The 13,657-nt window shown below is 37.7% G+C and overlaps 1 protein-coding gene across 5 annotated transcripts in view; it reads left to right on the forward strand.

Moving 5' to 3' along the window:
• Window positions 1–13,657, forward strand: part of spag9b (sperm associated antigen 9b) — a 196,500-nt gene that overhangs the window by 125,244 nt on the left and 57,599 nt on the right. For all 5 annotated transcript variants that reach the window (XM_079801693.1, XM_079801695.1, XM_079801694.1 and 2 more), the window contains 5 exons: window positions 4,620–4,719; window positions 4,855–4,976; window positions 8,771–8,828; window positions 10,824–10,976; window positions 11,170–11,221. In XM_079801693.1, the coding sequence (XP_079657819.1) occupies window positions 4,620–4,719; window positions 4,855–4,976; window positions 8,771–8,828; window positions 10,824–10,976; window positions 11,170–11,221 (485 nt within the window). The remainder of the gene's footprint in view (window positions 1–4,619; window positions 4,720–4,854; window positions 4,977–8,770; window positions 8,829–10,823; window positions 10,977–11,169; window positions 11,222–13,657) is intronic.

A 13,657-nucleotide genomic window follows, 5' to 3' on the forward strand; every position in this document is an offset into this window, starting at 1 on the left:
GGACCATTTCGACAAAAAATACAGCAGCAGCTCAAGCTCCTGATTGGTGGAGAGCAGATGAACGTTATCTCTGTATTCCCGCCGGGGACATCAGTGCATCTGAAGCCTTGTTTAATGCTTTTAATAGTGTGGTTTTGGTCAAGTTTACTAAAATAAACATTGTCGCGTATGTTCTTCTCGCCGCTGTTTCCTGATGGTTTATAGACAAATGACCCCGAGTCGTCCTGTCGTTTAAAAGAAGAACACAACGGAGAGCAGGAGACAGAAGGATTGAGGGAGTTTTCTGTCAACAGGCTGTGCTCCAGACTAACCCACATCACTTACACATGTTGCTCAAAAAACAAACAAAACGCATACAAAGTGTGGATTGAGGTAGCCTAGGCCTTCTATTTCTATTTGACAAAAAAACTAAAAAAAACAATCCCGGTTCTTCAAAGCTTACAGATTCAGTGCATTTTCGTTTTGTCATCTTAATTTGATAATTATTTAAGTGAAAATATTTAGTGTAGGCCTTTGTATTTTATTATTTTTATTTATATTTTATCTGATCTATATGCGGCTGTTTGCACGGTAAAATAAAATACTTTTTGGCTGCTGTCTGTAGATTCCTTCATGCTCAACTCGTATTCTCTCGGATGTTTCATACGCAAATGTTTTAACAGCGGCTGTTGTTTAGGGTTCTTGTCATCACGAGACAAATCGGCATTGCAAATTGAACATGTAGCTCGACTTGAATCGCCTTCTTTTGACTTAAAGTAGCTACTGCCACGTTTTTTCAACGGCGGCATCATTATGTCCGACCAGTGCAAGCCTAGGGCCTTTTTTTTTGAGGTTTGGCAGAAACCGAACCCGAATCCTGGATTCGATGCATCCCTAATCTATATATATTAGGGCTGGGCAAATTAACGCGTTAACGCGGGCATTTAATTTTTTCAGCTTAACGCATTAAAAATATTTAACGCAAATAATGCAGCGTCCATTTTATATCCAATTTTGCACAGCGTTACATTATCACGCTCCTATTCATGTAAATGCTTCCAAGCGCGACAAGAGAACGTGCTGTATGTCAAAGTCCTGTGTGTGTGTGTGTGTGTGTGTGTGTATGTCAATGTCCTGTCTGTGTGTGTGTGTGTGTGTGTGTGTGTGTGTGTGTGTGTGTGTGTGTGTGTGTGTGTGTGTGTGTGTCAGTGTCCTGTCTGTGTGTGTGTGTGTCAGTGTCCTGTGTGTGTGTGTGTGTCAGTGTCCTGTCTGTGTGTGTGTGTGTGTGTGTGTGTGTGTGTGTGTGTGTGTGTGTGTGTGTGTGTGTGTGTGTGTGTGTGTGTGTGTCAGTGTCCTGTCTGTGTGTGTGTGTGTGTGTGTGTGTGTCAGTGTCCTGTCTGTGTGTGTGTGTGTGTGTGTGTGTGTGTCAGTGTCCTGTCTGTGTGTGTGTGTGTCAGTGTCCTGTCTGTGTGTGTGTGTGTGTGTGTGTGTGTGTGTCAGTGTCCTGTCTGTGTGTGTCAGTGTCCTGTCTGTGTGTGTGTGTGTCAGTGTCCTGTCTGTGTGTGTGTGTGTGTGTGTGTGTGTCAGTGTCCTGTCTGTGTGTGTGTGTGTGTGTGTGTCAGTGTCCTGTCTGTGTGTGTGTGTGTGTGTGTGTCAGTGTCCTGTCTGTGTGTGTGTGTGTGTGTGTGTCAGTGTCCTGTCTGTGTGTGTGTGTGTGTGTGTGTGTGTGTGTGTGTGTGTGTGTGTGTCAGTGTCCTGTCTGTGTGTGTGTGTGTGTGTCAGTGTCCTGTGTGTGTGTGTGTGTCAGTGTCCTGTCTGTGTGTGTGTGTGTGTGTGTGTGTGTGTGTGTGTGTGTGTGTGTGTGTGTGTGTGTGTGTGTGTGTGTGTGTCAGTGTCCTGTCTGTGTGTGTGTGTGTGTGTGTGTGTGTGTCAGTGTCCTGTCTGTGTGTGTGTGTGTGTGTGTGTGTGTGTCAGTGTCCTGTCTGTGTGTGTGTGTGTCAGTGTCCTGTCTGTGTGTGTGTGTGTGTGTGTGTGTGTGTGTGTCAGTGTCCTGTCTGTGTGTGTCAGTGTCCTGTCTGTGTGTGTGTGTGTCAGTGTCCTGTCTGTGTGTGTGTGTGTGTGTGTGTGTGTGTGTCAGTGTCCTGTCTGTGTGTGTGTGTGTGTGTCAGTGTCCTGTCTGTGTGTGTGTGTGTGTGTGTGTCAGTGTCCTGTCTGTGTGTGTGTGTGTGTGTGTGTGTGTGTCAGTGTCCTGTCTGTGTGTGTGTGTGTGTGTGTGTCAGTGTCCTGTCTGTGTGTGTGTGTGTCAGTGTCCTGTCTGTGTGTGTGTGTGTGTGTGTGTGTGTCAGTGTCCTGTCTGTGTGTGTGTGTGTGTGTGTGTGTGTGTGTGTGTGTGTGTGTGTGTGTGTGTGTGTGTGTGTGTGTCAGTGTCCTGTCTGTGTGTGTGTGTGTGTGTGTGTGTGTGTGTGTCAGTGTCCTGTCTGTGTGTGTGTGTGTGTGTGTCAGTGTCCTGTCTGTGTGTGTGTGTGTGTGTGTGTGTGTCAGTGTCCTGTCTGTGTGTGTGTGTGTGTGTGTGTGTGTCAGTGTCCTGTCTGTGTGTGTGTGTGTGTCAGTGTCCTGTCTGTGTGGCTGCGTCTCATGTCAGCTACACACACACACACACACACACACTCGACGCACAGACAGACTCGCGTCAGTCTCCTGCTCACATCGAGTTCTCTTTTGCTCATTAACAAACAATAATAACAACACAGAGAATTTTGAGTATTCTCATATTAGGAGTCTTAAATTAGTTAAAAAACGTCTTAAATGAACTTAAAGAGTTGTGAGATAATGAGATGCGCGGGACAGTTCGTCAGCGGCCGTTCTTAAAGTGACAGTAGCACTGATGGTGATGTCATTAATGTTCAACACAGAACAACGGAAACAGAGAAAATTGTAGCTTTAATGATGATTAATCTATATTTAATTTATTATTTATGCAGTTAAGAAAGGTGTTTGATAACTATTACATTTCTGTCTAACAGGGAAGGCACAGGTAAAAATAACATTTATTATAATAGGTTTATGTAAAGATTGTTTTATGTTCACTTAAATTAAAAGTAGTTTTTTTAAAGCCTAATAAATGTTGAAATTGGCAGCTTTCAGTTATACTGTAATGTAACATCATTTAAGGGTTAGTTCACCCAAAAATGTAAATTGTGTCATTAATGACTGAGCCTCATGTGGTTGGACACCCGTCAGACCTCCGTTCATCTTCAGACACAAATGAAGATATTTTAGTGTAAATCTGATGCTCTGAAAGGCCTCCATTGGCTCAACTTTACACTCTCAAGACCCTTAAAAGACACTAAAGACTAAAGTTACAAAGTCCATCTCACTACAGCGGCTCTACAATAACTTTATGAAGGCGAGAATAGATTCTGTGCGCAAAAAAACCCTAAATAACGACTTATATAGTGATGACGATTTCAAAACACAGCATCATGAAGCTTCGAAGCGTTATGAATCAGTGAGTCGATTCAGCGGTTCAGAGCGTTATGAATCTGTGAGTCGATTCAGCGGTTCAGAGCGTTATGAATCAGTGAGTCGATTCAGCGGTTCAGAGTGTTATGAATCAGTGAGTCGAATCATGATTCCGATCGCGTGTCAAACCGCCAAACTGCTGAATCGACTCACTGATTCATAAAGTTATTGTAGAGCCGCTGTAGTGAGATGGACTTTGTAACTTTAGTCTTTAGTGTCTTTTAAGGGTCTTGAGAGTGTAAAGTTGAGCCAATGGAGGCCTTTCAGAGCATCAGATTTACACTAAAATATCTTCATTTGTGTCTGAAGATGAACGGAGGTCTGACGGGTGTCCAACCACATGAGGCTCAGTCATTAATGACACAATTTACATTTTTGGCTGAACTAACCCTTTAATGTTTCATAGAGACATCAGTGATACTGGCCTTCATTTATAAAAACATGCCATTACAACACACATTTAAAATATACTGTCTTTAAATTGTTTCTACATTAAATTGGAGAGTAACTGAAATTATTACAATATCAAAACATTAAAAACTTAGAATATTAAAAATTACATTAATTACAGAAAAAAAATGTATTAATTGATTCCCAGCACTAATATATATATACATTTATATACTTTTTTGAATTCATTGTAAATTCTCTCTGGGCCGCCCATCAAAGAAAGAAAGACTAAAAACCTTATTAAACATTCAATATATAGATTTTACTATTAAAAAAAATGTCATTGCCGTTCTTTGAACACATCATTATCCTATCAGCAAAGTCCAATATCGATCGACCTCTGATTTAGATGACCTCTAATTTCAATACATTTGAAATAAAACATGTATTGAGTATTTTAAACATGCAATTGCCCTGTTTTGCTAAGTAGAATAATCTAAGATTGACTTACTTTGAGATTGGGTGGGTTTGTTACATGCAGTCTTAATTGTATATGTGCAGGTGTTACATTTTTAGATGCAAAAGTGTGTTTGCATATGGTTTCATCATCATCATTCGTGCCACTGGAAGCGTTTTGCTGCCATCTTGAGGCAACAGGAAGTCCAGTGTATTGCTCATGATGAATTTTAGAGCTTTTGAATACACCTGACTGATATTTCTGTGCTCAGGAGCCGATCAAAGTGAGAACGCAGAGCGATCGGAGGTCCAGGCGATCATCGAGTCCACACCAGAACTGGACATGGACCTGAGTGGATGCAAAGGCTCCAGGTGCGTCCATCATTCGCTCATCTGAGGACTTTCATTCCCAACACACTTTCCTCTGGATTTCATCTGGACGCTATTAGGCGAAGAAGCTTTCTGTGATGTGATGATGATGTGTTCATAATCTCTGTTTCTCTCCAGCACTCCCACTAAAGGCATAGAGAACATGGCCTTTGACCGTAACACGGACTCTCTGTTTGAGGAGCTCTCGTCTGCAGGAAATGACCTCATAGGAGACGTGGATGAAGGCGCTGATCTGCTGGGTGAGTCACTATCTCACCATTATATTAATAATAATAATAATTCACAGATGGAAATCCAGGGCTCGACATTAACACTAGAATGAATTTCCCCATGGCTGTTTTTCAAATGTACAGATTTCCAATAAAATATCCAAGTCTCCCAGTCACTGACTTTTACTAAAACTGTGTTCTTTACAATCCCCTGTTGTTAAAAATTGTTTAGATAAAACCAGATTTAAAATCGGGGCATTTATACCTATAAGCGTCAGCGGGTCAAATTTACCCCTATATAATTATAACTATAACTATATTATATATAACTATATAATTCCTCTGTGTTTGAGCAACGCGTCGTCTTACTGTAAACATTCACACAACACACGGCCAAATAAAGATGCTTTAGCCTATTTATAAATGTTCAAACTTTGATTAATTATACATTTTTGTTTCGCAATTTTGTATTGAGTATTGTTTGCTACTGTATTGTTATTTATTCAAGTCTGCCGGTTTCCTGACAACAACAAAAAATCTGATATGAATAAAACAATTTTCATGATTATGCCAAGTTTATTGGTGTTGTTCTCTTATTCAAATTATAAATGATATAACTATACAAATGAATAATTAATTAGGTCAAACTGTGCGTGTGTTATCCTTATCGTAAGTTGTCATAAATCTTATGCAGTGCTGTAATTATTATTGCTCTTCATTGTCTATTTAGGGTATTTTAGTCATTTAAATAACATGGGTTATCTTAATAATGGGATTAATGACATTTTATTATAATATTACACCACCCAAATATGTATTTATTTCCATCTAATTCTCGTCGTCATTGCGGGTTTAGCCTATAGTTATCAAAAAGTGATTCGTGTATCTGCTTAAAATAGCATAAAACAACAGGACAAAAACATAGTTGATGAATAAAAATGATCATTTCATGACTCTATAATGAATACATAATACAGTGGCATATTATGTTTTTTAGCCGTATCAATACAGTAATAATCTGCATGGGTAACTATTACCCGCTGGTGGTTCTAGGTATTACAGCGCCCTCTGGTGGTTCTAGTGTTAACACTTGTAGAAAATCACCAAAAATGCAAGAATGATTCGTGGCGAATCATTGGTTAAAATAGTCATGTGACTTCAGAGGTTCAGCCTTAATGTGATGAAGAGATGAGAACACTTTAGTGCGCAAAAACACACACAAATAACGACTTTATTCAACAATCTCTTCACATCTGTGTCCGTCTCTGACGCTGTAAATACAGTGTAGCGCTTCCAGAACGCTGGCTTACCATTGGCCGAGGCTGATCATGTGACGCATGTGATGATGACGCTGGAGCTGACCAACGTCAACAGCGTCAGAGACGGACACAGACGAGAAGAGATTGTTGAATAAAGTGATTATTTGTGTGTGTTTTTGCGCACTAAAGTGTTCTCATCTCTTCATCACATTAAGGCTGAACCTCTAGAGTCACATGACTATTTTAACCATGTCTTTACTTCCTTTCTGGAGCTTGAAAGGGTTAAAGTGTTGTCTTTGGAGGGGTCAGAGAGCTCTGCGATCTCATCAGAAATATCTGTGTCTGAAGATGAACAATCTTGCAGGTTTGACATGAGGGAGAGGAATTAATGACAGAATATTTATTTTTGAGTGAACTGACCCTTTATATCCATGTTCCAAACACACAATTATAATATCCTCATTATGATTTTATGTCGCCTATTTCACAGACTTGCACGTGTTTACTGTATTTTCCTTTTTTGAAGTGATTCCAATCATATTTCAAGCCATTCATAACCATCATGTTCATCTGAAGAGTCTCAGCTGAAGGAAAAAACACATTATTTATCGGCTTTAATATATCGGACAATTTTTTTTATTGGAATGATAAGATTAAAAATGAACATATATTGGCCGATAAATCGCGCAACCTTAATTTCGTTCGGTTATCGTATGGCAGGGGTGTCCAAACTTTTTTATAAGGGGGCTGGTCCCTTTTCTATTATATAATTAGAATATATTTCTATTATATACATATATATTTGACATGTTTTGTTTCTTGGACAGATTTGACAAAAGCTTGAGCTGGCAGTAGCTTGAGATAGGACACTGTAAATGTATAGATATTTAACAATATCTGTACAACTTTCATCAGCCAAAAAGTTTTAATGGATGAAATTTAAATATTATTAGTGAGTTAAACTCTTTTCTTATTTAAATTTAACAAGTGCTCTATTTAGATCACCACAGTTAAAACCACACTACAAACAATACTTTCCTTACTTGGTATTTCTGTCTTTTTTCCAGTCCAAATATCTAAAAATTCTTAAATCAAGATGCTTTTACTAAGGAAAATTAAATTTTTTCTTGATTCCTGGGGGAAAAAATCTAAATGAATTGAGTTTTTGCTTGAAACAAACTAAATGATCTGCCAATGGATTAGAAAAATAATCTTGTTTCTGTTTGGGACACAAGAAACAAGATTCCAAACAGAAACATTATTTTCTTACCTCATTGGCAGATATATTTGCTTGTTTTAACCAAAAACTCACTTCAATTTCATTTTATTTTCCAGAAATTAGAAAAAATATCTAATGTCATTTAACTTATCTAGTAAATGCATCTTGATTTAAGATATATTTATGCTAGAAACAAGACAAAAATACTAAAATGGCAGCCTTTTTGTAATTGCACACAAGGCAAAAAGTAAAAAAATTAATAAAAAAAATTCTAGATCTAGAATGGCTTTATGGTATTTAGTCTATAAACATATAAATAGGCTACAAATGCACAAAACTGCAAGTTTATGACAAAAATAGTCTGTAATTTGGCCTTTATTACTCATTTAACACATAACGAATTAAATCAAATGACATATTAACCTACATTTCTGACAAATTACCACTGTTACAGTTAATAAATGTTGGTGAATTATTGTTTGAGAAGTATTTGAACTGGATCAGCTCAGTGTTTCTCCTGATGTGCACGTTAGTGCGATTTGTAATATATTATATTTAATACAGTGATTTTGTTTAAAAGCACATGATTCATGTTGATTTCTCCTTTTGACTTCCATGATTCACGAACACACATTTTTGAATGTGTGTGTGTTATTTTCCTCTAGTTGTGACTTTTATTCATCTTCTATTTTTATCCCCATCTCTCTTCACTAACACCCACAGCCCACAGTCTAATCATGTTGTTTTTCCTCCATGTTTGTGGCGCTTCATTTCTTTCCCCCAGACGAGTTTTCTGGTGTGTATGTTTACGCTGCTTTTTATTTCGTCCTCTCTTAGTCATAATGCCACAGACAAAATATAATGGGGTCATATTTGATGCATCAGGCTTTTATATAGTCTGATATAGTGAGAATATGGAGCCAAAATATGCAAATTGGTGCAGATGCTGATATTTATATGACATTCTGATGCTTGTAGATCAATAACAGTATAGCAGATACTCACATAAAATGCATATACATATCAATATCTGCAAATAATTAAAGTCTTAGTGAGATGATGTTTACATGCTTAGTGTGATGGTCAAAGCTCTGTAGTTTTAACATGTATAATGCAAAGCCTGATGATCATATTTGACCGTTTTTATACATATTTGATTTTGTTCTGGTCATTCACTGATCCTTTTTCTTGTTCTTTGGTTTTGCATGGCAATTTTAGACCTTAATTTCTTTGGTAAGCATGATTTCTTGATCATTTATAAGTCTTCTGTCTCAGAAACTGTATCTGTGGGGTTTTCAGAGATTGTTGGATTAGATATAATCGTGTGTTATGTTTTTTTTGTGTAGGTATGGGTCGTGAAGTCGAACACCTGATCCATGAAAACACTCAGCTACTGGAGACAAAGTAAGTCATAATTTATTTATTTATTTATTTTCTTGGAGCCCCATTAGCTTCCACGAGTGGTCGCTAATCTTCCTGGGTCCATTTTACAATATCAAAACATATTATACACAATCACATTTTTTACAATATGTCATCAAAAGAATAAATACAATTCAATTTGAGTCATTACACTTAATTTTCATTACAGATCATACATTTTTACCATCTTTTTAAAATAAGAGCTGTTGCTTATTTGTCTTCTACACATTGACAGTTGATTCCAAGCTACTGAGGATCTAAATAGTGCAGTTCTCCTCATACAATTTGACTGTGCTAAAGGAAATTGTGGCATTTATATTTCTGACTTGCAGCTGAAAAACACCAAACAAAGCATTTACTGCCACCTACTGTACTACAGCTATCATGTCACCTGGACTCAAAATGTTGTTTTTCCTTATTATTTATTTCTGTATGTCTATTGTCTGTCTCATACACCGATCAGGCATAACATTATGACCGGTGAATAACACTGATGATCTCTGATATATTAGGCAGCAAGTGAACATTTTGTCCGAGTTGATGTGTTAGAAGCAGGAAAAATGGCCAAGCGTAAGGATTTGAGCGAGTTTGACAAGGGCCAGATTGTGATGGTCAGAGCATCTCCAAAACTGCAGCTCTTGTCTTGTGGGGCGTTCCCGGTTCTCAGATCTGGATCACGGGGCAATGGAAGAAGATGGCCTGGTCTTGAGGCGTTGACTCGGCCTCCAAATTCCCCAGATCTCAATCCAATCGAGCATCTGTGAGATGAGCTGAACAAACAAGTCCGATCCATGGAGGCTCCGCCTCGCAACTTACAGGACTTAAAGGGTTAGTTCACCCAAAAATGTAAATTGTGTCATTAATGACTGAGCCTCATGTGGTTGGACACCCGTCAGACCTCCGTTCATCTTCAGACACAAATGAAGATATTTTAGTGTAAAGCTGATGCTCTGAAAGGCCTCCATTGGCTCAACTTTACACTCTCAAGACCCTTAAAAGACACTAAAGACGTCGTTACAAAGTCCATCTCACTACAGCGGCTCTACAATAACTTTATGAAGAGGAGAATAGTTTTTGTGCGCAAAAAAGCCCTAAATAACGACTTTTATAGTGATGACGATTTCAAAACACGGCATCATGAAGCTTCGAAGCGTTATGAATCAGTGAGTCGAATCATGATTCGGATCGCATGTCAAACTGCTGAAATTTGGCGATCCAAACTGCTGAATCGACTCACTGATTCATAACGCTTCGAATCGCTGAATCGACTCACTGATTCATAACGCTTCAAACTGCTGAATCGACTCACTGATTCATTACGCTTCAAACTGCTGAATCGACTCACTGATTCATAACGCTTCAATCTGCTGAATCGACTCACTGATTCATAACGCTTCAAACCGCTAATTCGACTCACTGATTCATAACGCTTCAAACTGCTGAATCAACTCACTGATTCATAACGCTTCGAACCGCTGAATCGACTCACTGATTCATAACGCTTCGAAGCTTCATGATGCAGTGTTTTGAAATCGTCATCACTATATAAGTCATTATTTAGGGTTTTTTTTGCGCACAGAAACTATTCTCGTCTTCATAAAGTTATTGTAGAGCCGCTGTAGTGAGATGGACTTTGTAACTTTAGTCTTTAGTGTCTTTTAAGGGTCTTGAGAGTGTAAAGTTGAGCCAATGGAGGCCTTTCAGAGCATCAGATTTACACTAAAATATCTTCATTTGTGTCTGAAGATGAACGGAGGTCTGACGGGTGTCCAACCACATGAGGCTCAGTCATTAATGACACAATTTACATTTTTGGGTGAACTAACCCTTTAAGGGCCTTATATTAGCGATCTGAGATCATGGTCTGAAGGGTGTGTCCGAATTCACGTTTGCTAGTTTAACGACGGAAAAAACGCCCCGGGTGTCTGATAGGCCCCAAGACTTGAGGGCATAATATGATTGCTGTGTTTTCTGCAGGAACGCTCTGAATGTGGTGAAGAATGATCTGATCGCGCGTGTGGATGAGCTGGTGTGTGAGAAAGACGTTCTTCAGGGAGAGCTGGAGCTCCTGAAACAGACCAAAGACAAACTGGAGGAGAGGAACAAAGAGCTGGAGGACGAGCTCAAACGGTTGGTCATTACACACACACACACACACACACACACACACACACACATCAGCATTTCATCCTAAGAGAAGCTGTTTTTGAGTGAAGCTTGTGTGTGTGTGTGTGTGTGTGTGTGTGTGTGTGTGTGTGTGTGTGTGTGTGTGTGTGTGTGTGTGTGTGTGTGTGTGTGTGTGTGTGTGTGTTTGTCTGCCCAGAGTCCGAGCTGAGACGGAGGAAGCCAAACTGAAGACAAAAGAGGACGATGATGTAAGCCATCATTTGAAATCTGTTGAATATTTTACATTTTAAGGAGTCAAGGAAGTCGAAAACGATTATAAATGCAACTGATTTTCAAATGGAAACTGGAATGTTAGTTCAGTACCACTGGGACAAAATCCCACCACATTAAAGCCACAACGTTTCAACTGTATAATAATGTCCAGTCATAAAAACAGAATTTACTGTATATGCAGAATTTAATGGATTTTTAAAAGTTTTAATGAGTGAATCAAAAGTAGGTCAGCACACTTCAATCAAATCACGATATAGATTAGTGTCTGTGAATATTAAAGGATTCGTTCACTTTTAAATCAACTTTTTTTTTTGATAATTTACTCATCCAAGATGTCCATGTCTTTCTTTCTGCAGTCGAAGAGAAATGAAGGTTTTTGATGAAAACATTCCAGGATTGTTCTCCATATAATGGACTTCAATGGGCTCCAAACGGTTCAAGGTCCAACTGAGGTGTCGTTTAAAGCCCTTTGAAGCTGCACTGAAACTGTCATTTGAACCGTTTGGAGCCCATTGAAGTCCATTATATGGAGAACAATCCTGGAATGTTTTCATCAAAAACCTTCATTTCTTTTCGACTGCAGAAAGAAAGACATGGACATCTTGGATGAGGAAATGATCAGCAAAAGTTTATTTAAAAGTGAACTAATCCTTTCAATTTAACCAGTTACTTAAATCAATCAGAATACTAGACTGTTAATAATTTACTCACCCTCATCTCATTCAAGATGTCCATGTCTTTCTTTCTGCAGTCGAAAAGAAATGAAGGTTTTTGATGAAAACATTCCAGGATTGTTCTCCATATAATGGACTTCAATGGGCTCCAAACGGTTCAAATGACAGTTTCAGTGCAGCTTCAAAGGGCTTTAAACGACACCTCATTTGGACCTTGAACCGTTTGGAGCCCATTGAAGTCCATTATATGGAGAACAATCCTGGAATGTTTTCATCAAAAACCTTCATTTCTTTTCGACTGCAGAAAGAAAGTCATGGACATCTTGGATGTCATGGGGGTGAGTAAATTATCAGCAAAAGTTTATTTAAAAGTGAACTAATCCTTTAAACCGCACAAAGACTATTTGAACATGAATCCTGCATGTTCTGAGTGTCTCTGTGTGATGAATGACTTACACACACACACACACACACACACACTGAAGCACGCGTGACGCTCGCGGTTTGAGGACATGAATGGACATGAAGCCGCTCTGAGAGCCACTTTATGAGAATTTCACCGTTTCATTTGAGAAAAACTACCGTCATTATATCATAAACACACAAACTCAAAGGTCACGGCAACCTGTCAAAATAAAAGTTCAGTTTAACTTGAAATTGTTATATATTACTGGATTTAGCCACGCAATAATAATACTAACACTAATAAGTTATTATTAAAACTACATTTTTTTAGATAAAATTTTAATTTCAAATTATTAAAAGATAAATTGATTTAATGGTTTATGCCTTAATTTGATTTGCCAGAACAATTAAAATACACAACACAATTTTTGAAATAAAAAATGAATTAATAAATAAATTTTTTTATAAATTCAATTAATTAGACGTGATTTTTGATTGTTCAAATTTAATTGAACCAATAAAATGGAAATCTAGATAACTTATAAAAAAGCAGAATGTGGTCAAAATAAAACAAAATATTTCATAGGTCATAGGTTGCTAAATTGTACAAGTTTCATGATTTCAAGTTTCAACACATGCTTTTTGATTACTAACATTTAATTGAACCATTAAAATGGAGTCAGAATAAAACGGAATCCAGAAAATAATTTTAAAAAATAGAATTTGGGAAAAAAACATTTCATACGGCCCTAGTATAAATGAATTTACTTTTAACCTTAAAGTATTTTCTCATTAATATAAACTCTAAAAACTAATAATGGGATTCTATAATAATAATAATAATAATAGATAGAAATATATTAGTATTGTGATACAACTGCACTGTAAAATAAAAATGATTTCATAATAATTATTTTAACTATTGCACTTTACAGTAGTAAATTTACAATACTTTTGATTTAATTTCTTCTCTTGCAAGAGAAACTGACGTCTGAGAATGGGATTCTCTAATAATAACAATATCTAAGACAGAAATATATGATATCATTTAATACGCCTGCACTGTAAAATATTGATTTCTTCACTAGTTATCTGAGTATATCGAGTTAATCGCATCTCAAACAAGAACAAATGTAGGGCGGGGCTTGATTGTGTCTGTGTGGAATTGATTGGATGGTGGTGGTTTGCTATTGTGAGTGACAGGTGGCCCCGCCCTCGTCATCAGAGAAGAGATGAAGTTATTCTGATTTAGGGCTGTACGATTAATCGAAAAATAACCGAAACCGAAATTCAGAACCTCTAACTGACGTATTTTTCCCATGTGGGTTATTT

The sequence above is a fragment of the Gobio gobio genome (assembly GCF_949357685.1).
Source record: "Gobio gobio genome assembly, chromosome: 20".
Taxonomy (NCBI): domain Eukaryota; kingdom Metazoa; phylum Chordata; class Actinopteri; order Cypriniformes; family Gobionidae; genus Gobio; species Gobio gobio.